Genomic DNA, 27,962 nt, shown 5'->3' with positions numbered 1-27,962 from the left:
AAACTACACTTCTTCAACCTGCCTCAGACGACGCCCCATCGCCCATGAGACTCCTGCTGCCGCACGTCGCTGTCGCCATTTCTCTCGTGCGCTCCCGTGCGCTCGTGCAGTAACAGAGAGGGGTGCCCGGCCGAAAAGACTAAGAAGAAGCAGAAAGAGGAGGAGGAGGAGGGAGGGAGAGGAGGAGGAGAGGGAAAAAGGGGGGGGGGGTGTTAAAGAGTATTGCGAATTGACGTTCAGAAAATAAACAAGGAGACACCCCTGTTTGGAAGACGTCTGTGGCGGGAAGCGACAGGGAACTGCAAGTGAGTACGTCGTGATTTACAGTCAGCTCGTGCTTTCTTTTTTTTATCTGACCTGTTTTTTTTTTTGGGGGGTTATTTTATTTTCCCAGCAGCGCTTTTTTTTTTTTTTTTTTTTTTTTAAAGCATCCAGCCCTCTTTTAGCATCCTTTGCGTCGGGCAGGAGGGGTGACAGAGGGATGGATACCAGAATAAAACATTCCCTGAAAAATATCTGCATGGTTAATTCATCCAGCGTTGCTCTTACAACTAGTATCGCAAGAGGCGCAGCGTCCTTAAAGGCGCATATTCACAAATAACAAGCTGACATCAAAGTCACGCGTTTTGTGATGAATTAAAGGCAACCAAAAAAGAAAAAGATAGCTGCATTATTATGTCATGTCAACATCTTGTATTAAATACCCCGAGGCCTGCTCCACTGTACTGTACTCTCCGAAGCTACGGTACAGCCTCACAGACAGGTGTAACGGGACGACGTTGTTTACGCGAATGACTTTGATGGTCCATCATGTAATATCGATTTATTTAGCGGGGAGAGTGTGTCAGGATGTGTGTGTGTTTTTCCCTCTTGACGGTGGATTCGCAGTGGCGCCAGCCGTGCATGACTGTGTGAGAGATGCTGACAGGCTACAGGCTGTGGAGGAGAGTAACAGGGCATTTCTGTGTGTTGTGATATGAGCAGTCTGCTGCCTCCAACATGGCGCGCATGAGCTGAAAAAAAGAAGAAGAAGAAAAAAAAAAAAGCCAATGGCCATTACATACTCCTGTGTGGAATTTACACTGTGTGCAGTGGACCAGGCAGTGTGGTTTAGGATACCACCGAGTGGGTCTGTGCATCCCTGACTCAAATGAATTACAGCTCAGGTTGCTAATGGTGATGGAGTCTGGCTCCTCTGTGCTGTCACAATATCACGTAGGCTTGTGTGTGTGTTGTGTGTGTGTGTGTGCACTGCTTTCTGTGGCTATTCCTGTCTCTGAATAGAACAATGTCACTATAGGACCAACACCTCCTAGTTTACTGTTTTCGTGATCGTGTTTGATCCCAGCAGGTATAGAGACTCAACAAGACAAAGCTTGTGTTTTTGTTTGGTCTTTCGCTCCATTGTTTCTCGTAAACCAGCAAGGCTGTTGTGGACTACATCTTTGTCGCAAAAATGCCATCAAGTTCCTGATGATATCATGGAGTCGGTAAACACAACACGCCCACTGAGTCCTCGAAGTCAGGACACAGGACAATCAACTCTTTTGTTTTATTTGTTTAAATAGCTCCAGTGACACCTGTTTGAATCCTGGCAACACTGTAGAATGAAGTGCAGTGTAGTGTCTGACATGACAGGTTGTTTTTTGTTTTTTTTATCAAAGGTGACAGCCCAAGTGTGAATAAGAGTGTTAATGATGAAAAGTAACTAGAGGTACTTGATGAAGAGCGTTTGAAACAGCAAGGAATTATGTCTTTTGTTCTTACAATTGGATGTTATGTCAAAGTTCAAGATCAAGAGTCATGGAATAACACTAATTGCCCTCATTTAATTAAACAGCCAAGAAAAATAGAGATACTTGAATATATCCTTGTGGAACACCTTATATGCAGATATCTGAGTGTTTAAAAGTTACAAATTAATAATTATAACCATGGCTGTAATAACACTTTGTACACTTGAGAATCACTGAGACTCAGATTACTAATGAGGAGTACATGTTCAAATGCACAACAAGAGGGAAAGAATTAGCAGCTCATCTCAGCATGTGAACTGTTTGTTGTTTTTTTTAATTGTTTTTATTGTATGAGCGAGACATGTTAAGTCCATGTCAGGCCTCAGCCTGGCAGGGTGTGTGAGCGGAGGGTCTATATCCGCTCGGCTGCTCTGTGTTGTGTCAGCGACTCCCGGTAGAGCTGACAGCACTTGTCTTGTCCAGCCAATCATCATCCAGCATTATGACTCTGGACAGCTACATTTTTTGAGTGTGAGCTATTGTGTGCTTCGCTGTTTGTGTGTTTGCATTTGGGCGGCTTTGGGTGTGGTTTTTTTTTTTTCTAGTCAGTCTATGCAAGAATGAAAGACAAAAAAAAAAAAGATGAAAGCTACGTGTGTTTTTGTGTGTTGATGACTTTCATCTGTTCTGACTGGCTGGGCACTGGGATGGCTCTGCTTTCAACTATTCAGATAGTGGAAACAGGCTGGTAACTGGACAATCATGCATCCAAATATGAACCTGTCATGTTAAAAAAACTGTGAAATGTGAAACAGCACTTTATACTACCAACTACCTGTACAGCCAAACGCCTTTCAGTCAGATCCAAAGTCCAGATGGCTCCAACTGAAATCCTCAATGAGCAAGTCTGGAAGAAAACTGCTTATTGAGCCGCTGCTTGGAGTGAAAGTGTAAAACTGTTGCCAGGAAAGCACACTCAACCGCCCTAGTCAACTAAGCTTAAATAGGTAAAGGACAAAGAGACATTGCTGTGTTGTCCCTGGTAACCCACATAAATGCCATTTACCCATCCAGGGATTGGGTCTAATCAATATATTTACATTAGCAATTGATCATAGCACTAGTTGTATGTGAAAAGGGCTGCCAGTCAAACAAACCCGCAGAGAATCAGATCAGAACTCTGCAAGTTCTTAAGCTCTACTGAGCAATTTAGCTTCTTTCAGTGTTTTGTTTTGGTTTTATTGATCTAAAATGTCTCTGTGGTAAAGTCTCACAAATCTTATCAACATTGTTTCCACACTGAGCTGTCGGCAGCAAAAAAAAAAGACATTGATTAAACGTCATCACCCTCGCTAGTAGGCAGAATTACTAGAAGGTTCAACTCATATTTTATATCTTTATCAGTTTAGGCCCTCATTGACTGTTTAATGTTGTGTCTAAGCAGCTGCCTGACACTTGCCAGAGTTTTAGCTCCGGGTAATGGCTACCATACTGTCATAAAGCTCTACTACCAGGATGTAAACCAGCTCAGTGGACAGATTGCCTCTCATAGCGTGGAACAGTTTGGCAGTATTTTTATCTAGAAAATGGACACAAAGCTGTATGGTGTTATTCTGGCATATAACCACTTGACCAGAGCGTTGGTAGCTAACCAGCACAGACATGTGGACATTAACCTGCGAGGAGGAGTGCACGCTGGCTTTGCTATCGCTGCTAACGTTAGCCAGGGACTGCTTTCTGAGTGTTTCTTAACTTCAGACTATCAGTCTAGTCTGAATTTAAAATTGCATTTAATCAACTTTTAAATGATTTGCCCGGGAGAACCCTTTGCAATAGAACCACCATTTGTTTAGCCGAACAAGAACATCACACAGACAGAAGGAGCTACTGGCTAGTTAACGCAGTGGCTTGAGTCCAATCCATTTGGCAGATTTAATCCAATTGTTCTCCTCTTTTAGAAGTTGGCATACGCTGAAACACATCTGCAAGATGACTTACACTTTTAAGGTCATACCCTCCTTTAAATACAAGCTATTGTTGCTCCATAATTGCTGGATTTGATAACTGTTTGCGAATTATGTGTCTTAACTTCAGAGATGATAGAATGTCAGGTCGTGTTTTATGACTGCTTTACAGGTACTGTCCCCAGTGCCATAAACAGAGGCTGTTAATGCAGGTTTAATGAAAAGTGCTGTGGTGTTTAGTAACTGCTTAAGAGAGCGAAACAACTTATATTTGACTTTTAATATAGTGCTCCCTCTGCGATTGCATGATTGCAATTTGCTAACATTTCAGCAAAAGTGGTCGGTACAACACCACAGGGTTCCCATCCTGCCCCTGAGCCAGAAGGCCCAGAGTGATGGATATTTCTAATTACCCTCGCTGACCCTGCTGTCATTAAGAAACCATTTATGCAGCGGTTATAAAATCACAGCAGTGTGCTACTCGAGGAAAATGAATGTCATGCATTACAGAAGCCCTTACAGTTACTGTTTTGTACTGTGCTCAAAGGTATTATTGTAGGGCAAAAGAGAGAAATGAAAGCTTAGCTCAACTTGCATTCAGAGTGATAAGTAGAAACATCTGGGCAGATTGTAGAGACGGGAGATATGATTTGATAATGTGATGCAATCCACCTTGCCCTTTCCACCTCAAAGTTTTTTTGTTTTTTTCTCTTTCCGTTATTCTTGGCCTCCTTTTTTCTTCCTGGAAAGTCACATTTCTTTCTGACTATCTCTCATTACAACCCCCCTCCTTGCTGCTTTGTCATGACAGATAAGGCGAAAGAGGATTTGTTTTTTTCACTCTCTTCCCAGCAGATAGTCTGTCTTGTCATTTTTAGACTCTAAGTCATTTTAATCTCAGAGGAAATTGTGCTCAGGAAAATGTGTTTGTGCATTTGTCTGAGTTTTATGCAGCCCTCCTGCAACACACACACACACACACTCACCCACAAACATACACACTTGTGCGCTCATATGACGATCACCAGTTTTGTTGCATAGATTGTATCAAAAGTGCTATTGATAAGAAGCAGAGTGGGACCATCCATCTTTTTGCACTGTAGATAACCTGAGCCTGATACCACACACACACACACACACACACACACACACACACACACACACACACACACACACACACACACACACACACACACACACACACACACACAAACACACACAAATGCACACACAATTACTCACATTCACATGTGGTTTATGGCTGCTGGAGGAGAATGAATATGAGGTCTTGTCCCCTTGTTTTTGACACAATAATCCAGAACGAGATTGCACAGGATGATATTGGACAAACATACTTAGCATAACCAGTTCCGGAGCCTCTTGAAGGACTTAAGTGGGGATTGGGATCTTGCCATAGGGGAAGGCCTAATGGTTCCTGTGTAAACGCTGAGAGGCTGCTCCAATAATGCAGGTCCATAGGCTTCCTATTTCCGGCTATATGGACTTTACTGATTGACCAGAAAGCGCACAAGGACAGCAGGAGACAGTCTACTATAGAAATTGACCTCCTCTAAACATAAAAGCAAAGCTGTCAGCAGCTTGAGTTGATGCTGATGCTGATAATTGTTTCCACAAAAAGATGCAGACTAAGGATTAAGGTAGCATTTAAGATGAGGATCGTATGAACCGATTGCAATTCAGTTGGTCTACTTGTTGAAATACAGTTAGCCTTGATAACTGGATAACACAGTGAAGCATTTGTCACATTGTTGTGCTAAATTTTTTGTAATCAGCCAACAATCAGGTGATTGATTCCCAAAGCGGTATCCATAGATAGGGACTGATTCTTTTCAGTATGAGAACACTTCTACAAAGGATGCATTGTGAACATTTTTTCAGTTGCTCTCACATTGCAATTTTTGAGGCGAGCAGTTCCCTGGAGATTAACTCTTTCAGGAACATCTGGATTCAAGCCCTTCTATGAAAACTTCCTGATGTAACCTGGTGTCAAAAATCAAATGAAAACTACTTCCAATCAATTAACTGATTAACGAACTAATTGTTGCAGCTCAACATCGCAATGACAATTGCACACCTCTGACTCCATAGCCGTTTATATTCATTGTGGACCTTTGTATGATCTTCCTATCTCTCTAGTTTATTCTCAAGTCACCTTTGGAAGCTAAAGAGCCACTTACAATACCATATGATACAAAACGGTACAACACATTTTATGGCTTTTGCCTGGAGTCCTAGACAAATTTACCTAAAATTCAATTGAATATATAGTATCGTTAGTGTCTCTTTAAATTTGACTTGATTAACAACACAAACTTTGACAATCTGAATGTCCAGAAGCTCACAGATATCTGTATCTTGAGAGTTCCCAGTAGCTTTGTTCCTTTCTAAACACAAACCCTGTATGCTGCTTCACCCTATTGACCATGGATTTTCTGAACCAAACTCGAAAGCTTTCTAACCTCGCAGTGTAGACCTACTGTATCAGTGTACATATTTGTTGTCAATCTACAAGCAGAACCTGTGTTCTGACCTCCATGCAGCGGTTGGATTAAAACACAGGGATCAATAAAGTGTCACAAGAGCTGTTGACTCAGCATACATAACCCGAACTTGTAAGAGTAAAAAAGGACTGCGAGTGGCTAGAGGGATTTGTGGTGCAAAGGTTTGTCGTTGTGGAAGTAATGAAGGCTGAGTGTTGTGAAGTGAAGGAAAGCTGAGCATGAGGCAGGTCGATCCAGAGGAATCCACACGGAGAAGAGAGACAGATTTGGGATGTCTTCTGATCTTAGTGTTGTTGAGGGGTTCTTGCAAGAGGGAAAGAAAAAGAAGTGTCTGGAAGGCCGGTGAGAACAGCGACTGAAGGTATAAGCCAGGTAAAAAAAAAACTATAACAAGGTAAAGGTAGAGGAAGAAGTACTGTCCATGGATTGATGAAGGCTGTCTTAAACTCTGTGACACTAGAATTATAGGAGTGCTGTCTATAACTGTGAGAAACGAGGGCAGCATCATGATTTCCTTCAAAGGAAATATTGTGCGCTGCTGTACACATAATTTGAAAGATTATCAGGTTGACACCCTCTCCATAATGGCTGCCTTTTCTTACCCCACCCTTCAAGTGAGTCTGTTCAGAAAAGCTATGAATACTTTTGCCTTCAAAAGAAGTTAGACGACACATGATTTGGGTTTTGCTCAAAGTTGCAAGGTGTCACTTCTTTAAAGTGAGGAGGAGGAATGTAGTGCAGGTTTACAATAAGGGAGCTTCATTTCCAGTCATTCAAACAAGAAAGTTTAAAAAAAGTATTGCAAACAATTCAGGTCCAAAAGTCAAACCAGGTCTTATAAAAGATTTCAAACCAACAACACTGTACAGTACACTGACCTGCACTGATGGACCCGGGAGACATAGACAGCCATACTCGGCCTCTGAGATTATGAAAGCAGATGTTTAATCTTGGATAAATTGCCAATATGATGTCACCATCTGTTCAGGACTACAAAGCTAACAGTCAGGAAATTGGAGTTACATTCAAAGGCGTGCGTAGGCCGAGGATAATCAGTCTGAAAAATAGCACTTCATGTGAAAAGGAACACATGTTGAACGTGACCAAGATGCCAATTAGCATGTATGTTCGTAGCATTTTTGCTTAATAGAGCACTTATTTCGGTCTTCACTTTATAACTATGATGTCAACAATTACAAGTTTCCTGAGTAATCTCCAAGTTCATGCTTTATTTATTTTAAGTTCTGATGATCTTAATATGATCCGCGAGGGTTTAAATAACTCAGCAAATTCATGAAGATTCTATATTATGAATAACAACTCTCTTAACAAGCAGTACCTTCGATATATAATGCCTATTTACATCTAACAAGCATGTCAATAAGGAAGTAGTAACTGGTGAACCTTTGGACTTTTAATAAAAGTTTGAAAAATAAATGCCTTATGTGTTTATGAGAAGTCTGGATCTAGTCTTTTTTGGAGCGATGCAAATGGGAGGAATTGTAGAAAATGCTAATATATGTTTGACCCCGCTTCTGTATTCTGTCCAATGAAATAATGTAAATGCAACTAGTCATCGGAGAAATATTTAACTCTGAAAAAATAACAATACTTATGTATCTATATTGTTATCCTGACAGATCTGATTGTTCACCTGTGCCTCATATAGATTTTTTATTTCAGTGCTTTAAACAGATGGCCAATTTGACTCTCCGTGACACCACTTCATCACTCCTCAGAGCGGCGCTTGCGTCTGGAGTGATGCTAACGTGAACAGAAGTTGATTGGCCAAAGAAGAAGTTGACAGAGGGATTAAAAAAAAAAGAGGAAGACAGCAGGATAATGTCAGACATCAGTTGAAAGTATTCAAGTGATGAAGCGTGAAAAGAGGTGAAAATGAAACCAAATTGCAGTGAATAAATACATTAATCCTGCATCTTTAATCTTCCATGAATCTGATATTGTGATTTATCTATATGAGTATATGAAATACATGGCTTATCACAGAATCGATGAATCATGATGTTATTGTTATTGAGGGCCACATAACGTGTAACATATGGTATCGTATCATCGTGATTCCCACCCCTCTTGTGAACTTGATACACAGACTGGAAGACCTCAGCTTATTACTGTGCCATTCTTAAGAGTGGGAGAAGTAAGATATCCATCTGACTTTCACTCCTCTGTGACCTCTTCATCACACCCCACGAGTCTCAGTCTGCGTGTGGCGGCTCATTTGTCCACTGAGAATGAATGCTGCCCAGTATTTCAATCTCCTCTGTTCTGACAGGCCTGTTATTTACGCGCGACCTCTGGAGGGAAAGGAGTTTTTACCCTCTGACCTTGGAATACTAACATGTGACCTCAGTGGACTTCCTCCAGTTTTTATTGGCACCGCGGTGTTTACGTTTGTCAGAAATGGTGTTGCGCCTCGGATAAAAAAGATGGCGAGCTGCGTGCGTGTCGGTGGAGGAGTCGGGGGGGGGGGGGGGGGGGGGTGTGCGTGCTCGTCTGGTATGAGTATGTGTGTGGCCGGGGCAGAAACGCAGGGAGGAGCATTGTTGTCCTTTTGCTCTTTTGGCCTGGAGGAAGGAAGCCGTGGAAGTGGGGAGTAGAGAGATGGAGAACGAAGTGCCTCTCCAACACAGCGAGCGTGAACGGGATTTGAGATTAGTTTTCCTCTTGCAGACTCTCTCAGTTTTTCTAAAGCAGGTTCTGTGTCATTAAACTCGAGAGTCATTCTCACAGTCATCATTCTTTCTGAAGAGGAAACGCTTCAGAGTCAGACGGTGTTATTTTGTGTGTATGTTTTTCTCTCTGTGTGTATGCGCATCCCTTATTCATTCAAGAATAGCCTGAAAATAACTACTTTCCTGTTTGCATGTGGGCTTTTAATAGTAAGCATTAAGTCATTTAACCCGTCCTTAACCTCTATTTTCTCATTTCTCTGCCTCTCAGTGTCAACTCATTTCGGTGTGAGTGCTGAGGAGTTTCCTTAAGGCTGCAGAATATCAGTTAAAAGGTTCTTGCTGTTATGAGTTGACACCTGAGCGATCCCATTTTTCCTTTCACCAGGCAGAAAAGGGCTCTGCACAAATTGGTTATTAGAATTTGTATGCCAGCATTGGAAACTGTGAGAGGCTGTTTGAGGACATTTGTCGAAGCATGACACCAAATGTGTTCAATTAGTTTGATGTCTCCCGTGTTCTACTGTCTGCAACCTGCCCTGCCTGTTTGTTTGGCTGGATAACAGACCTGTTTGTTGATTGGTTAACAATGAGGTTCTTCAGTATTTTTTATCAGTACACAGGATAAGGCTTGTTATATTCAATATACTGTTAGCCATTGTCAACAAATCCTTTTTTAAATTGGAAAGAACTACAGTGTTTAAGCCCGTCTCTCAGCCTGTCTGTGGCCCTCTGCTCTGAATAATGCAGAATCCACATTTTCTTAAACACGCCATATGTAGCCTTTTCACCCAGCACAGAATTAGTGAAAAGTTCTTGATGGGGGGGGGGGGGGGGACAGACCATATCCTGTAACCACTATGTGACAAGTGCAATCCAAGTGCTTGATACTCTCTGTGCTTTTCCACTCATTCCATACTTTGAATAAGAGAAAATTAAAACTAGCGTTGATATAAAACTCTCACCATATGATTGGACTTCCTCTGCCATCTTGGATATGCTAACATAAACATTATACGGTGACTTCCACATGGTCCGTTCTGCAACATGAGACAACCATGACACGGATAACAACACAGCCTATAACGTCACATCCCAATCTGTTATGAATAATATCTGCAGGGATGTACACTCTGCTTCTCTCTTTTCCTCTTCTTGGCTTCAGCCATCATCCATCACTCTTCTGTCTCTTAGCCTCAGCCATTGTATCAAACCGTAGAGATACAGACTAACTTCTTTTCATAACTGAAGGCTTGTGTGAACTAGCACCGCAAAGCCGTAAGCACTTCTCGCAAGATGACCTCGGCCCAAAATTACATTCTGCAATAAACAGGCTTTAGATATGGGAACGCGCCATTCTTCCTCTTGAAAGTTATTGTGCTATAAATTAACATTTGAGACTATTTTAAGTTGTAAAAGTTGCATATAGTTGCCTTAAGTTTCCTTCTTGTGAACATTTCTTTGATTTTTGTTCCTGTATTCATGCTTTTTGTTCGTTCCATTCTTATCAGTCAAGCAAAGAGGGCACCCCATATGGTTACAATGTTGTAGGTGTTAGATCCGTCTGTGCATTGTGCATTGAAGTGTTTACTATTTAATTAAGCACAGATGCTGAAAAACAAGCTTTACAGAAATCTGTGCATCCGAGTATGTGTGAGCGTGGGAGTGAAGGATCAGGATACTGCAGCGTGTCTAACTCTAGGGTGCCGCGGTGTTTGGTTGAAGATAATCCTAGATTATTGGTGATGACACGCGGTGAAATCACACAGTACCACTGACAGACTAATAGATGGATGGCCCACGGGTGTCTCTCGGCGTCACAGTGTCACTCGCCTCGTGTACAGTTTTGTACAGCGTGTACTCGCTGACCTTTTTCACTCAAGTACTTCGTAGCGAAGAATTAAGTGTTTCTTGGACCGACTTTTCCAGAACATTTTAATGCAACAAATTTAGATTCTCTTTGCAAAAACAGACTTTAAAAGTTTCCATAGTGTTGCTTTTCACACCACAAGAGTGATGAAGGGGTGCTCTCCAAAAACAAAAACTTGCAGAATTTGGGTGCACACCTATTCATACAGTGCAAGAAAAACGTGCGTCATTCCCTTGAAAATAAGACGTTGAAGTTCAATTGGGGATTTCTGTATCAACATGTTATCCGTTAACACAGATGCACAGCAGGATTATTATTCATTTAGCTCGATATTAGAGATTAAGGTCATCACTTTCAGGGTGTTTTTAGTGCTGATAAAGAGTGTGACTACTGGTGCCAGAGGACTATGGGCAAGATGCTATTAGAAGAGGAAGCTGGTGCTCTATGCGGGCGGTTAATGTGTTCCTGGAAATGCTACAGCAGCACTGCACTCAACTGGGAATAGGGCCGGTCATTAGTCCATTTCCTTGACTTCTTCTGCCGTGCACCTGCCTACCCTTGTATTTACTTGTTTGTTTGTTGCTGCCAATATAGACTTACTTACATGTGGTATATTTATCCGTCTCAGTTTGTTTCTGCAGATCTCTATCTACATCTTATTTTCTATATCCTACATGTAATCACACGACGCTGCAAAGATGTCCGTCTGTGAGCCGGCTCTCCTGTCTCTGTGTCTGTACATAATTTATGAGAGCGGCAGCAGGGACAGAGTGTGAGGATGTTCTGACAAGGTAGACATGTTTTTTTTTTTTTCTTCCAATGCATCTGAAAAATTCATTACAGTTGTAGCGTAAAGGTTGGAGAAGAAGTGTTCAAATTTAGGTTTTAAAAACAACTTCAGTATTTACCCTCCAGTTTGTCCATCTGCTTTAAACTTTGGCTTGGGCCCAGGTTCGAATCCAGCCTGTGGCTTCTTTCCCGCATGTCATTCCCTACTCTCTCTCCCTGATTTCCGACTCTATCCACTGTCCTATCTGTTCATTAAAGGCACAAAAACTAAAAAAAATAATAATAATTGTCTTGAACTGGATAATTTGTTCACTAGTTCACTACTCAGAGTCTTGCAAACTCTGTAATTAGAGAGTATTCCTCTCTATTTCTATTACTCTTATCTACAGGTCAGCTGTGTACATTTGTTACCATGTAACCTGCTACTTCAGGAAGGATGCAGAATCGTAACTGTTGAACTTTCCAGAGATTAGCTAGAGCTTTGTACCACTTCCAAAACTAATAACGAACCTTCAGGCTCAACGTTTCTGATGATTCATAGCCTATTTAACCTTGGCAAGATCTCATCCATTTTCTTAAGCTTATCTGCGATTTGTTTTCTGTGGCAGCAATCAACCCAGACTTTACTCTCTCCCCTGCAACGTTTTCTAGCTCCTACTGGTGGATTCAGAGGAGTTCCCAGTCCAGACGGGATATATAATCCCTCCAGTGAACTATGGGTCTACCCCAGGGTCTCCTCCCAGTTGGGCATTCCCGGAAAACCTCCAAAGGAAGGCGTCCAAGGAGCATCCTAATCAGATACCGAACCTACTAGTCTACTGGCTCCTTTCGATGAAAAGGGAGTAGCGGCTCTACTCTGAGCTCCCCTCCGAGATCTCATAGGATCGTTATTTCTTGGAACCATATGGGACATCCTCATCATGAGGTTTCTTTACAGAACTTTTTGGTGTGGATCGCAACGTTTGTAAGCTAGAAATTGGTGTGAACCAACGAATAGATATCTGGAAAATTACAAATATGATTTAAGGTTAACTCACTTGGGACACTTTTTTAAAATATATTTGATTGTGTTTGATAAGGCGTAGGTAACTTTGAGGTTGAGTAAGTCAGTTGGCATTCATCTGGCTTAAAATTGTATATCGTCTTTTTGTTTTTTTAAGCTGTAGTTGCGTCCATACCTCCATGCACCTTCTTGCAGTCGTAGCTGTGCTGTGGGCTGCCTCATTTCTGCTGATGCTCACAGTGACCTTTCACATGTCAGGACGGTCAGCTGCTGCTTCCAGATCTCCTCCATACCCCCGATTAACTGATGCAGATGAGGCTCGGTCCGATAGCTTGCCTTGCCTCCACTCTAACCTGAGGGAGGGGAAGGAGGTCACATTATATAACTTTTTAATGTGTCCTTATTTTATCATTGAATGCTGAGTTCGCCTGGATTTCACTCCATCTCCAGATGTTTTATCACTCCTTCTGTTGGTGTTGGATCAGAGGGAAAGGTGATAATTAGAAAGAATGTGTCTAGACAGTGTGATGAGTGTGTGTGTGTTCATGTGTGTGTTTGGGGGAGACGATCAGATGATAGTGGTGGTTCTACTTTTTCTGAAGGCTCTTCCATGTGATGTTGTTGTGGCTAAGCGATCGAGCAGAGAGCAGTGTGGTGTTTGAATGTATGTGTGTGCGATGTCTCAGAGTGTCCTTCTATGATACAGTACACGCCCGAGGTTTTGGTCCTGCACCTTCTGTGATTGGGCCCCAGCTAACAAGCATGCCCTTAAATAGTATGCCTCTTAATGTATTGAGAGGAGTCAGTGTTGTTGCATTTTCACGCCTTTGTACGGGAAATAAAAAAGTTGTGCAATCAGGCAAACCCCGCAGCAAAGGCCAAGTTACGAGGCTCTATTGATGAACGAGTTTCGTGAGCACTTTATGAGGAATGGTGCAAGCTAATTTAAACAGTGATGGTGAGTGTCCTGGCCAGTCATGGAGAGAAACAACACAATCCACCATGTTTTAACACATTGTACTGGAAGTGGAGAAGAGGTGGGTGTGGAGAGATCTAGAGTCGATGTGTCATTGCTCTTTTGTAAGAGTTTTGATGGACCAGGGCAGAGGAATGAGAGCCCCATATGTGTGTTGTGATGGGTTCAGTTCAGGCTGGAAAAGGCACGCTGCTGCTAAGATGATGAGTCCACTTTTTGTGCTACATGTTGCCGCCTCCAGTCAGGAGATAACACAATCTTTTTTACACATTCATCAAACAGTAACAAGGGTTATTTTAATGAAGACGGAAATGCCAACAGAACGGCTGAGGAGTGCTACTTCACAAATTGAGGTTTCAAATATTGTTGTGGTACTCGAAAACGGACTCCGGATTATAAATGAAGACCACCACTGATCGTCTGTCTTTCCATGTCATTAGTTTCATTTGAAGGAAATCACCCCTTTCTAAAAGAACAAATAACTCAAATTCAGTTGACCAGAAATAGGAAAAGATTGGATAGTGAAATAAAATCAGGGCCATATTTCAAGAGAAAGCAACATATTTGATAACCCAAGAAAACAACAAATATTCGCTTCCAGCCAATTCCTAGCTAACAGTTTCAAAGAATGATACATCAGATCCTAGTTCTAGCTAACGCTTAGTTAGTTAGCTAAGTTAGCTAGGACTAGGTTATTGTGAACAGTTATATTAGCTCTCATGAGCCAATGTAAAAGCTTAGGTTGTGAATATTTTCTGAGGTTTGTGCTAGAAAGCTAATTTCGAGCTGCTTACTTCCAATCAAATCTTCACTTTTACCTCAGAATTCAATGATTTAGTTTTAAAGATAGTTTCGGCTTGTTTTTCACGCTCATCTTTAGCGTGTCAATAGTTCCATGCAGTGGATTCAGACTGTGAAGTACCCAGCCCTCATTGAGAGACCATGAGCACTTCTCTGTAAAAGCCCTCTTTGTAGCTGGAATGAATATGACACCCTTAAGGGAAGAATTCTTTGAAAATCCCTGTTGAGAAATGTCATTTTCAGATAATATTCCAATCTTTGTTTTATATTATTTTACATGACTTATGTCAAAGGGAAAAAATAATATCAGTCATTCCCTGTAGAACGTTTCTGTAAGACTTTTGAGGGACAATAATACTGAGATAGTTTTGTCCCGTCTCTGTTGAGTTAAAGTTTAAGTCCCTCCACTGTTGCTTCATCTCTGCTTCCGTCCATCCTGCATCCTGTGTAGCTCAGATCTGGAACCTATTAGAGCAGGAATCTCCAGCAGCGTCCCACTAGCGCATTAGCATGCCCATGATGACTGTGCCTGACAGGAAAGAGACACTGATTTAGTGCGAGCAGACAGACATTTAACCTCAGTCACTGGGAAGTCGTTGGAATGTAAATGGCTGTGAACGCTATACGGTGAAGGAAAGTTGTTTGTCACTGTGTGTAATGTCTCATGTTAGTGTGATTATAACTCTCTCTTGTCTTGTCTCTTTCTGTCCATCCAGGATGGCTGAGGTGTCACAAGAGGAGCGACTCCAGGCCATCGCTGTGAGTAACTTTCATACACACACACTTTGCTTTCTCCAGTCCACACACACAGAGGGCACATCAGGGCACACTGATGGCTGTCGAAACAACAAATCATTGCAGCCTGTCAGGGGTCTGACCGCCCCGTCTTAATGACTCAACCTTTTAAATCCCATCTCCTTCACCCATTAGAGGACAGCGAAGGCTAATGCAGTAGCTACAGCTCACTGCACTTTTTATGCTGGTCTGTCTGTACGTCTCTTCCTGTCTCATTCTCTCTCTCGCTTCTTTCTTTGAGTCCACTTCGTCCTCTTAATTTGACTTTTAGACACACAATGTCAAGGCTACGGTTGAAAATAATCAAAATATCCCAATACATTTCCATTCATATCATGTCAATTTCCTTTTTGGAATAGCCGTTTAAAATCCTTAGAAGTGAAATTCATTAAATGTCTGTATTTAAAATTGAATTTGGACAAACTGAAATATGAACATTCATGGGCACATTGTGGTGTCCTACAAAACAGTCTGTTTTTTAATAACTTGAATTGTTTTTTTCTGCTTCTGCACAGTCATCATAATGTGTGTGTGTGTATTTGTTCCAACAGGAGAAAAGGAAGAAGCAGACAGAGATTGAAAACAAGAGGAGGCAGCTGGATGATGACCGACGGCAACTCCAGCATCTCAAGGTCTGCACACGCCCACCTTCACATATATTCTCAATAAGAACACTTAAACCCTATTTGCACTGGTGTACTTGTGGGACTACTTTTAGTGTTAAAGGCTATTTGAGAACATAACGTCTAAATAGTGTAAAAGCCGTTTGAGTGTTTGCTTACATGTTTTAGATGCCAGAAGGTTAATGAGGTTTTATTTCAGTTAGAGTGGTTTGGATATTTTTATTTATTTTTTTATTTTTTTACTGCAGCCTTATTTCGTTATTGAAGCAGCCACTTTACTCTGCAAAAACTGTCCAGACAAAAGTCGAATGGACTTTGGATGGACTTCTCTCATAATTGGGGGGTTTGTAGACAGGCTAGGGACACATGTAAGTGTTAGAAAGTCATGGTAAAGTGTGTATATATGTGACCTTTAAACTTAATTGAAGCATTTGAGGCCGTATTTTTAGACATACATACACTTGCTAAGATTTGAGTTTTTGCAGTGTAAATTTAAACTTTAATGTTACTCAAAGTGAATGCTAAATAATTGAGGAAAAAAAAGATAACTTAGCTATGAGCTTTAAAGCCACAGTGTGCACAGGACACACTCAGTGCTGACCATTGATATAAACCTAAATGTTTATATCACTGGTTAGCATTGGGTTTGGAAAACACTTCCTAAATACCTGTTGTTACTATGTTAGAAGGTCAGACAGGCAGATGTTGACACCAGTATGAATCAGTTCCACAAATGAATCCATCCTCAGGACTCGGGTCCTTAAAAGAACAAAAAAACAGCAAGTGTTATTTTCCACTTAGCATAGCATGGTTTCAGTTTCATTCATAACACCTAAAGAACTTTATAACCATCTATGTATTGTTAATTAGACTGCCTGTGTTCATCATTGCTGTGCTTAAACTCAAACTCAATTAAAAACTTCAACTAGAAAGAGAAGCCAAAACACAGCTGGAGTAGATGTCATTAGTAGATGTTAGTAAATGTGCACGGTGATCGATGCCATGTCCCCTGCTGCTCCTCAACCCACTTTCAAGCGAGGCCGTTTCACCAACTAAAAACTTTTGATCCCTCATGTGGTCAGCTACCAATTCTACGATTCATTTAGCAAGACACTTTTGTCTACAGCGACGTACATGTGAGAGTGAGTACAACACAAGCAAGGATATAAAGAAGAGGAAACAACTTAGAGCAAACCTTTTTTTTTTTTTTTTACTGGTAACCCAAACTCCTCAGTCCATATTCGTGTGCCAGGTAAATGTTTCAATTCTTTTTTTTTTTTAATGCACAGATGTACTTGACATTCCCTTTGAGGGTTTACATGACTCCAGATTTTAAAACTTAGATACGAGTCTAGAAAAATCAAACAATATGGAAACTTGTTTTGACACCACAGAAAACCTTGGGACCCAATATTGGGTCATTTCCTGTCAAATATTAATAACAACACCAGATAGAAACACGAATCCAACATGCAGACTCACAGGAGACAGAGTTCAGTAAAAGCAGAGTTTTCATAAACAGTCTGTACACAGGTAAGCAGCCAGGGGTGCAAAACAAACCCAAATAAGGGGTGGGAAAAAGGTAAAAAGCAAGAAGGCAGGCAATGGTAAATTTTTTTTTTTAAAAATCAAGAAGAAAAGGCTGGAATCAGGCGACACAAAGAAACACACAACGAAGTAGCAACAAGGGGGAGGACACTCTTAACTTAACAGACAATCAGGAGGTAACAAGACACAGGTGTGCACAATCAGGCAAGAATAAGGCGGGAAAACACAAGGAGCAGGATCACTCAATCTTTCAGTAGGCAGTAGGCAGTACCTACTATCCGTGCTGTATACTGTTAGTACCTACTATTCAGTAGGCGCGCACAGTAGGCAGATATTTGTTCCTACTTCGTCTGATTCATTCAGTATGGAAGTGGCGTTATTTACGTTTCCCGAACTGGCCGCATCCACCCGTTTTTTTTTTTTTGTGTTTAGCTTTATTCAAGAAGAGTAATGCGCATATACAGTCAGGTAAACAAAAAACAATATCACAATGTAAATCAAGTAAAATGCAGATTAAATAACTAAATGACATACAGTACATAAAGAAAAGTACAAATGAAAGACAGTAATATACAGAATATAAAGTAAAATAAACCAATAAAGACGCATTTAAATAGTGAAATCATTATTTAAATAGAGGGGGGAAAGGTTTTATAATAATGCAGACATTTGTTATATTTTCTGTTGTTAATTAAAAGTAGTGATTTCAGACGGGACTTTAACTCTAGATTAAAAATTGATTCAATTAATCCACGCTCGTTTGTTTTGATTTGGAGGCGGACGTGAAGTGACGATTTACGTTTAATTTCGCACAGCATTGTGGGTGGTAAAATACAATTCATTTCCTGAAAGCACCCATCCGATCCATACTGCATCGGACTGTTTTGTATGTTACAGAGAAGAAGTGTAATCATGATTGGTTCAAATCATCTTAGCTGTACCTTCCCTGCAGCCATAGACTGTGTTGTCTTTTCTTTGCACATTAGTCTCTATGTTTTACCTGGCAGACTTCACTTTGCAGAAAGCAAAAGCTAAATATTTGCCTCTATCCCGGGCTGAAACATCTTCTGAGAACACCTTCGTTCCACCTTGTTTAATATTTGCTTGAACCCCCCCCCCTCCTCCCTCCGCCCTCCGATGAGATTAAGATGTTTTTATGAATACAATTCTTTCCAAAAGCAACCTGAACCCAAAATACAAACCTCTCCCTTTCTATTACCAGAACTTGACACAAGCAGGTCGGTGTTTTCAGGAATTATAGTTTATGTGTCAGTGGTTTTACGCTCCCGAGCAGCAAAATCTAAAAAAATCAAACAATTCCTTTCAAATCCATCAGACACACACACACAGAGATCCTCCCTAAATGCTGCTGTCACGGAATGTTCAGAGTGGAAGTGCAGATAACACCAACAGCTCCTCCACATGCTGATCATACACACACACACATGCACACACTCCCTAAAAAACACACACACACACACACACACACACACACACACACACACGCATTATATCAGAGCCCAAGCTTTTTGTCAGCGTATGTGTCAGCACTATCAAAGCTATTTCAGCACCGGACAATCCAGCAGGTCACAGATACGAGAAAAGGTTGCCTTGTGTACAAGCTTGTGCAGGCATTCGTTTGTGGCTTAAAGTGACTGTGACCTGTGTCATTGCCCTTGCATGCTCCCACTTTTTCTATTTTCAGAGCAAACCTTTTGTAAGTGTGTATCTGTACGTGTTTTCGTGTGTGTTCACTTGTGTGCGCGATGCTTCATAGAAGAACACAGAAGCCTCAGACAATGAGGAGGGCTTTGGCAGAGGAAACAGATTTTTGTCCCACTCCCACCAACAGGAAACAGCTTTTAGACCCGCCGCACCCCACTTTCGTCCCATGCACAAAAACACACACACACACACACACACACACACACACACACACACACACACACACACGCACACACTGAGGGGAAGTGTAATCACGCTGTACAGGAGCATTAGAAAGCTCTTTGTGCAAACTGCAGCATCTATGGCTTTTCCAGAGGCGGCGTTCATGTGGAAAAGCTAATAAATGTCTCGTTTACACACCACATTTTTATAAGAGTGTACCTGCCCACTAATACTGGATAATAAACACACACACACACACACACACACACACACACACACACACACACACACACACACACACACACACACACACATACACCAATACAATGTTAACACAATGAGCATTAGTAGGAGTTATGTCTGTAATTAGCAAGCGAGGGCAGATGTTATAACACAGCAGCTTGAGGTCTTAATTAGAACCTTGAAATGTCAACATCTCACGGTGTTTCAATAAAACACAGTTTATACAGGCGTATATGAATAGTCGCATTCCAATATGCAACGACTTATCATTGCTATACTTCTAGAAAGTAATGGTACGAGTGCAAACTTTAACATCGCTGATCATTTTTCCTTTTTAAGTCATGTCTACACCCTGTATTTGATGTCTTTAGAGGAGACATCATTTAGCACTAATCAGAAACGATGAGAAAATCAAACTACCATCACCTTTAAAGCGTATTCAAAAGTGATGGTACTGTGGTGCCGGTGGCCTAGTGGTTAGTACATGCACGTACAGAGGATGTATAGTCCTCAAAGCAGGTGGTTCATTGAATCAAGCCTGTGGCTCCTTTCCCGCATGTGATTTTCCACTCGTTCTCTCTCCCTGGTTTCAGACTCTATCCACTGTCCTGTCTCTCGGGGGCGTGTACAGACTTTTGGGACTCGGGTGGCCCAACAAGGGCACTGACTTGTGCAGGGCTGGCCTGAAGTTTGTGTGCACACACATGAATAAAGAGCGTTTATTGACACCTTCTGTGTGCACTAATTACATCGACTTTTAAGTAACACAAGATAATGGCATCATAAACATCTTCTAAGCTTAATTCTTTAAAGACTCAAAACAATATGTACATCCAATGTCACAACAAGTATTTTACTACCACCTCCTGGCTTATTCACCAAACAGTTGCGACAGTGCTATTTATCTTCTCATCTATGTCATGGCAAGTCAGCAAATAAGCTGTCCTCTAATTATGATGTTTTCCTTTAATAAAAAGAAAGAATCAACACTGATTTGAGTTATTCAAAATGCTGATTCAGCAGTTTGGTAAGAGTTGATAATATGATGAAAAATGTTCAGGGAAAGGGATTATACTTTTTGGAGGAATAAATGTCTATTCAGGGAAAACAGATGACACTTTGTAGAGGGAGAGATGCCAGGTTAATTTAGGAAATAAGCCCTTCTCCCTACAGCTGGTCAGTTCATTTTGTGTTTGCACGTGTGTATGTGTGTGTGTGTGTGTGTGTGTGTGTATGCTTGTGTGTCTATGCCTGCCAGTATCACAATTCCGCCCATTGTCTGCTAGCTTACGTTTGCAGCTTTTACTCGAAAGAACAATGGAGAGAGACATAACTCCAGCGTCCAGCTTTACGACTGTCGGCGCACACACTGGTGTGTGTTAGTGTTTGTGTGTGCGGCGTGCTTGCGTGCTTGCGTGCTTGCGTATGCATGAGTGGGTACATTAAGTGATGTCAGGCGTTGGGGGAAGTAGGGTGTGGCGAGAGAGTGAGCAAGATTTTGTAGAGTAGAGAGGGAGAGAAAGGGTTAGATTCAGGGCCCAAGAGACCACGCAGGGCTGGAGTAAGAAGAGTGTTGAATTACACCGTGTGAATGTGTATGTGTATGTGTGTGTGTGTGCGTGTGCGTGTGTGTGTGTGTGCGTGCGCTGTGAAGCTCTGGATGTCTGGAGCTCGATTACTCAATAGGGAAAGCAGGAGTTCAGACAGCACAAGAGGCGCTTTAACAGATTGAAACAGATAAACACAGATTGGCGCAAAAACAGCCTGACATTTACAATCTCATTCAACATAACATCCACAAACCACAAGTTCATGAACTTTAGAATGGATAGAGATGCATACAAGAGCGAGGAGGAAGGGGCGAGTCGGGATGAGGGGGAGAAAAAAAACAAAAAAAAACAGGGGGTTTTGCTGGAGAAATTCTTGTTGCATCACTGCAGAAGAATTCACATCAAGCACAGGTCCAGATTTTCAGTCCAACCAATGAAAACAAGAGCGTTTTCTCGAGCACTTTTTTTCCATACGGCCAAGAAAGAGTTCTCTTTCACTGCACGCTCTAACAGCTGCGAGGAAGACACACTGTTATATTTACCTCAAAGCATGCCAAGTATTTGCTTTGATATTAGCTTATCTGCAGGAGGGAATGTTGACGGGGAGTCGAGATAAGAATACAGAGCTTGATAGAGGAAATAAACATAGAGTACAAAGATATTTTTAAAAAAGAGTGGTAGGGGAAGGAAACAGTAAAGTGAAGTACCTCCATTAGAACAAAATGTATCCATGTTATTCCCATGTTGCTGTGGTTATCTTGTCCCATGATTAACTAGTAAAATCAGTTTATTTCGTCACAGTCACATTTCCTCTTGGAAGAATTTGATGTGGCTTTAGATTATAACCAGTTTGTTGTTTATCTTTCAGTGAATTATCTAGATTTGCAATCACATGCACAATTGAGTATAATTGGAGAATGATATCTTAGTTTGGAGATTTCTGCTCCGTGCCAGAGGCCTTGATGATCTGGCCCGGTGCCACAGTCCACTTGGCAACAACGAGTTGGCAGCAGTTGAAGAATTTGACAGAATCTGCTGTGAGTGGCAGAGGCGTGCTGGACGCTCAACACTGGTGGATTTTAACGTTCTAGATTAGCTAAAGGGCTTGTTGTTCTCAGTGGAAAGTGGCACTAATCACATCACAAAGAATTACACTGGTGTCCAAGGGAGGAAGGAGGGGGGGGGGGGGGGATGTGTGGCATTTTGGGAAGTTCTGCTAATGAATCAATCAACTGCTGCAGAAGAAGAAAGAAAGAAGCACGATCAAAAGGTCAACTCCAGGCTTTTACACCCGAACACATGGGGCGATGATAATGAAATTTGTTCTTTTTTTCTTTGTTTCTTTTCTTTTTTCAAGCAAGATGTACACTGACATTATAATGAATTCATAAAGGAAAGACATTCTCTGCGTTTACTGATACCTTTTTGTTCCTTTTTTTAAAAATTTCTCCTCTTGCAGTCGAAGGCGTTGAGGGAGCGCTGGTTGTTAGACGGAGCTCCAGCAGAGGAGGAGACTCAGCAGCGTCTGCATGAGGACGAGGTGAAGACCAAACTTCTGGAGCAGGTCATCCTCAGGTCAGCGTCTACAAAACGTGAAACCGAAAGTGCAGAATGTTGTTGGCGTTTGAAAGTGAGTGGGTCGAGTGTGTGTAGACGTACTCTCTCATTGTTCAAGCCGCCGTGACTACTTTAATAATGGATTGGAAGTGTTACGGTGCCCCAGACAACACTGGCTGATCGGTGTGGCACAGTTAGCACACAGGGCGGATGATGTAATGTGTGGTAACAGCGACCTTTAAGTAATGTAATGTTATTTGAATGACGGTTTTTGACAAATTTCAAGAAACGTGATTTCAATGAGACAGTGAGACCCCAAAAATGTGATTTATGGTACATGTGTTAGGGGTCATGTAATAAATCATATTTTACTCTCGACATGTCAGAGTTCAGACGCCATTTATAATTATTTTTTTGTAATGAAAACTACAAATTTGCAAAGGTTCATGTTGCTAACAAAGTCAGCTAAATGTAATGTCTAAAGGAACATGACTCTGACCCATTTTCTTTTACTGTTTATGTACTTTAAAGGGTTCTCATATATTAATTATAGTCTATGTAATGTAGAGAAATGACATATTTGAATGATTTATTTACCCGTGTGTGTGTTTCTGGGGCAGGCTTGAGCAAGAGATTGAAGAACTGGAGACAGACACTCCAGCCAAAAAGGGTGTGGCCAAAGAAAATGGAGGTAGGTTGAGTACCCATGGCAACAAATGATGACATAGGAAACCATGACAACTATCCTCAACACCTTTGTCAGAAAGAGAGAGCAAGCTATAAATGGCCTTTTTCATTTGCTTTATTACATTTTTCCTTTTCCAGCGGAGGTCATTAAAACGATGTTTCCTTTCTTTCTTTGTCTCTCTGATCACCCTCTTTCCTTTTGCACTCTCCCAACTTATCAATGATGCTCTGGCTCCCCCTCTAGGTGAGAACGGGGTAGTGCAGTCCTCTGGGCAGACCCCAAAGAGAGAGGTGACAGGGATCGAGGCCAAACTGCTGGGTCCTAGTCCGGACCAGGCCAGCGCCGACAACCCCGTCACCCTGGTGTTCATGGGCTACAAGACGGTGGAGGAGGAGAAGGAGAACCGCACCGCCCTGGGGATGGAAGGGGTGGACGGCAACGTGAAGGCTGAGTTCGTCGTCATTGAGGACGGCGAGGGGAAAGCGGGAGGGGAGGCGGCCACAGACGAGCAGGCTCCACCGAACGGGAGCATGGCGGAGAAAGAAAAAGCCAACGGTGGCGGAGAGGATGCCGAGAAGGAAAAGGAGAAGAAACAGACCTGCAAATGCTGCACGGTCATGTGAGGGGTGTGCGTGAGTGTATGTCTGTGTGTGGGAGCGTGTGTGTGGGTGTGTATATGTGTGTGTGTGTGTGTGTGTGTGTGTTTGGGTGATTGCACACCTGTTCCTGTGCAGGCATGTGCGCCATTGCATGTGTCTGTATTTGCAGATGTGTTTTACTTTGTGTTGTGTGGGAGTATGCGTGTGTCAGGACTGGAATAAGATAACAAAAGTACAGTTACACAGCCGATATACCAACAATGAGAGCCAGGACGAGCTCCAACAACAACAACAACAACAACAACAACAACAACAACAAGAACCACAGAGACTCATAAGTACACGTTACTCTGTATACTTTCTCTGATATGTATTTGACTTATGATTTCTATTGATATTTTTCTATTTTTCTGTCTTGACATTTATATTGTATTCAGTATGTATATCTTTATTATGGGACTGTGTACTGTAAGTTCATTGTTATTATTGTTGGAAAAAAAGAAAAAAGAAAATGTATTAGCTCTCTGGATTGTACCGCTACCCTCCGGGGCAAATCTGGAAACGTCAAATCATTTAAGTCAAAACAGCAAAACTATGAAGGACACAGACACTTAAATATATATCTATATTTCTCTGTGGGCCTACCAACTATTTATCGGTCAATTTCATATTGCAATATTGTCTAAGATATTATTTTAAATAGTATTTTAATATATTGATATGAAATTATGTTTTATACAATGTATTTATTGTTTCGGGTTCTCTATATCATCTCCAATCATTAACTGCATGTAAGCTTGTGAGGCACTTCCAGATTTGCATTACAATCATAACAAGTGTCCGCGCTTTCTTTAGACTCATGACGCTTCTATCTTTAGTCACACAAGTCTTTCTACCAGTAACACTTAATAGAATTGGCAGTGTTAGAAATGTGCTTTCAAGTTAAAAAATAAATAAATCTGCAGCACAGAGATTAAGAGGCTACGTAGAGCTGTGACCATAATGCATTTAGCTTCTCATAGATACTATATGTAACACGTGTACACGGAGATCACAGCGTTTGTATTTTTTAAATAAGATGGATACACTTAGTTTATGGTCATTAGAGTCACGCAGAAAAACCCATTCCGCAAGCGTTGGGAAATGCTTCAATTCTTTTTATTTTTTTTGGTCTCTCAACAGTAGAACTAATGTAAATCTTATGAGGTAGCACTGCATGAAGCCTTGCAAACTGTTTGGACTGTCTTGTCACTTGTCAGGTCTTTTTATTCCACGCTGATTCACGTTCACATGAATGTAAAAAATCCAGGGGTTAAATTGGGATCCGCGAAGAAGAGGAGGGCGGGCGTGCTTAGCTCACCGTGAAAAAGAAAAAAAAGAAAGATAAAAAGCTTTTTGTCTCTTTATGAACCAAATAAAATCTGATGATACTGTAATGTCACTGTGTGTTGTTGGTCGGCTACTGGTTTCTGTCCTGCTTGCTCCCAGTTTAACCCCTGACTCTTTGTAGACCTGGGCCCCATAGCACTTGAATAGATTTACAGTTAAGGGGGGAAAAAACATGGGGGGGGGACCTTAGAGTGGGTCTTAGAGAAAAGGAATGTAGTCTTGCCCAGTAAACCAAGCTTTATAGTAAATTTATTATAGGCCCCATTGTGTAAGGAAAGCCACTCTAACCATTGTAAACTGTATAGTTTGCTTGCAAGACAATTGTGCATGTTTACTAAAGCAAATCCAACCCCAGAAGGCCTGTTGAGATACATTTTGGCCCGTGTCTCCTCCCTCATTTGTCAGACAGATCCAGTTGTGCTATGATTGATGATATGCTGATAGAGATGCTAAGCTATCAATTGCTTCCGTTGTCCTCAGTCTTGTCCATGTCTCTGATTCACCCTCCACTATCACCTTTGTCTCATTATCACACTTTGACAACCTCATCACCGAACGCACACTGCCCCACCTTCTATGCTCGGAGACACACACGCAGTTACAAAAAAACCTCTGAAAGTTGGTGCTAATCCACTCTCGTCTGACACACTCCATCCACCAACTTATTTTTCTTTTCAGCTCATTCCCTCTTGTCTCACTCACAGGGGGATTGTGGGAATACACTGCCTCCTGCATTCACATGTTGATAAAAGAGAGACTATTGCAACCTTCAGTGCCAGATGCATTCTCTCAAGTCCTGCCGGCATTTACCACCAGAGAAATGATCCCTTCTTACATTCCACAGGGGGGTCAGCGGGCGTGGACCGATGAAATATAGCCTATGCTTTCCATATGTGCAGTTCAAATGTAATTGTACAACTTGCAACTTTGTTTCTTATATTGACTCATGTTTTTTTTTCTTTTCCTATGGCCTCTTTGCAAGGCGGTATATTGTATTTGATGTGTGTATTTTTAAAAAAAAGATAACTACATCTGTGTATTGTTGGTGCCTTTTGTCAGGTTCAGTTGGTTGGACTTGTCTGTCTGCCGCCATTTTTAGGCTGGGGGTTTTTCTTGCTCTGCTCCTGGTCACGATGACCCACTGCCTTCTAATCTCCTGATACTACACAACAATGCTAGAATATAGCAATCATTTTATATAAACGCAGCTCAGACAAAATAGATAAATAGATGCACACTTCTGTTGGTGTCTTTAAAATACTCTAATACAGACGACTACTAGAAGACTACGTTTTTGCCAGGATAAAAACTTTATGCAGGAGACTTACGGACAGTTTATGTGTTAATGTACTGTATATACACATGTATATATGTGTGCATCTTTATATGTATACATCTGTACACATTGTACATTTGTTGAGCCTAAGCTATGCTAACTAGTGGGTCTCTGGGGCAGCAGCAGAAAAAGCAACCTTGTGTTAGACCAATGCCTGTTCATCTATTCTGTGGTTGTCTCAATGTTTAATCTCGAATAAAATTACTGTTTGTTTACAGCAAGTCAGAGAAGTGTGAATTTAATAAACAGTGTACATATACTGTGACAAGACACACACTCATAAGCTGTTGTAAATATGTGTGTGGGCGGTGGCATCTCAACTCATGGAGTCAAAAAACCTTCTGGGGAGAAGACCTGCCATTGGTAAGTTTAAATACAAATGTAATCAATTCTTTCAAAATGTTATTAAAAGACTGACCCATTGGTGTATTTCTTGCAACCAAAATGTAATGCAAACCAGTTTTTAAAATACAAGTTTTCCCATCTGTGGCTCCCCCTAGTGGTGAGGAGCACATCAAAATATCTTACTTTAAAGCAAAGCTTGGTAAAAAAATGATATTCATATTTTAACAAACTCATTACCAACTTGGAAAAATACTGATTGACGTGTATACGTATAAAAATGTAAAAAAAAAAAAAAAGATGGCTGTATTGAATCTACTTTGATAATTTGACATCAGTTAAGTCAGGAGATGTTCCTGAGTTTACAGACATTCTGCATGGTGGTTTCTGATACGGTGCTGAAAATATGATATTGAGAAATTGAAAAGAAAAAAAGAGGGAAATTGTGCAATTTGTAGAGTAGAATTTTATGGATCAAAGTTGCTGCCTTGAGAGATTGGCCAGTCAACAAAAAGTCAAATCCCTATTGACGGTACCAGGACAGTTTAAGGACCATTTGAAGGAAAACTACATTACAATACCATCGTTCCACCTCGGATATTTTGTGTTTCCTAGTAAGAAAATAAAACTGGCAGGTGACCTGACTTCGCAGACTTTTTTTGGGGCTGACTTTTTATTTTTTTTTAAGTTATACAAGATACAGAACAAAAACAATTTGGGACAAGAATTTTGGCTTATTGGACTCATAATAATACATAATATTGTATAACCCCTTAGTTAAGGAGAATGTTACAAACAAGTAGGTTAGGGGTGAAATTTGACTCTAGGAACATGAATTAGTGAAGAACTTCCCGAGTAGCTTGAGCATAAATCTGATTCATGCAATACCCAAAACATACCACTAGATGACACAGATTTACTGTATTGGAAGTTAATACTGTTGAATGTAGACAAACATGTTGAACTGTGTATGTGAAGGAGAGAGAGGGGATGGGAGTAATTAGAGAGACAAAGATGGAGGGGCATTTAACCCCTAGAGTCCCTACCACAGAAT

At 41.2% G+C, this 27,962-nt stretch overlaps 1 protein-coding gene across 3 annotated transcripts; it reads left to right on the top strand.

The window, feature by feature from the left end:
* Window positions 1-64: 64 nt before the first annotated feature.
* Window positions 65-26,787, top strand: palm1b (paralemmin 1b). 3 transcript variants are annotated; one of them, XM_020627518.3, is made up of 6 exons: window positions 65-305; window positions 15,068-15,110; window positions 15,698-15,778; window positions 22,457-22,572; window positions 23,175-23,245; window positions 23,486-26,787. In XM_020627518.3, the coding sequence occupies exons 2-6, from the start codon at window positions 15,069-15,071 to the stop codon at window positions 23,863-23,865; spliced, it is 690 nt and encodes a 229-aa protein (XP_020483174.1). In that variant the 5' UTR covers window positions 65-305; window position 15,068; the 3' UTR covers window positions 23,866-26,787. The 3 variants fall into 3 exon arrangements, with proteins under 3 accessions (XP_020483174.1, XP_029131753.1, XP_065822361.1); XM_029275920.2 differs by having other exon boundaries at window positions 65-309; XM_065966289.1 differs by lacking the exon at window positions 65-305 and adding an exon at window positions 6,448-6,594.
* The last annotated feature ends 1,175 nt before the right edge of the window (window positions 26,788-27,962 follow it).

This window comes from Labrus bergylta, chromosome 18, assembly GCF_963930695.1.
Source record: "Labrus bergylta chromosome 18, fLabBer1.1, whole genome shotgun sequence".
Taxonomy (NCBI): Eukaryota; Metazoa; Chordata; class Actinopteri; order Labriformes; family Labridae; genus Labrus; species Labrus bergylta.
Note: the sequence above shows the minus strand (reverse complement) of the source record. Positions and strands in the feature narration are given on the sequence as shown.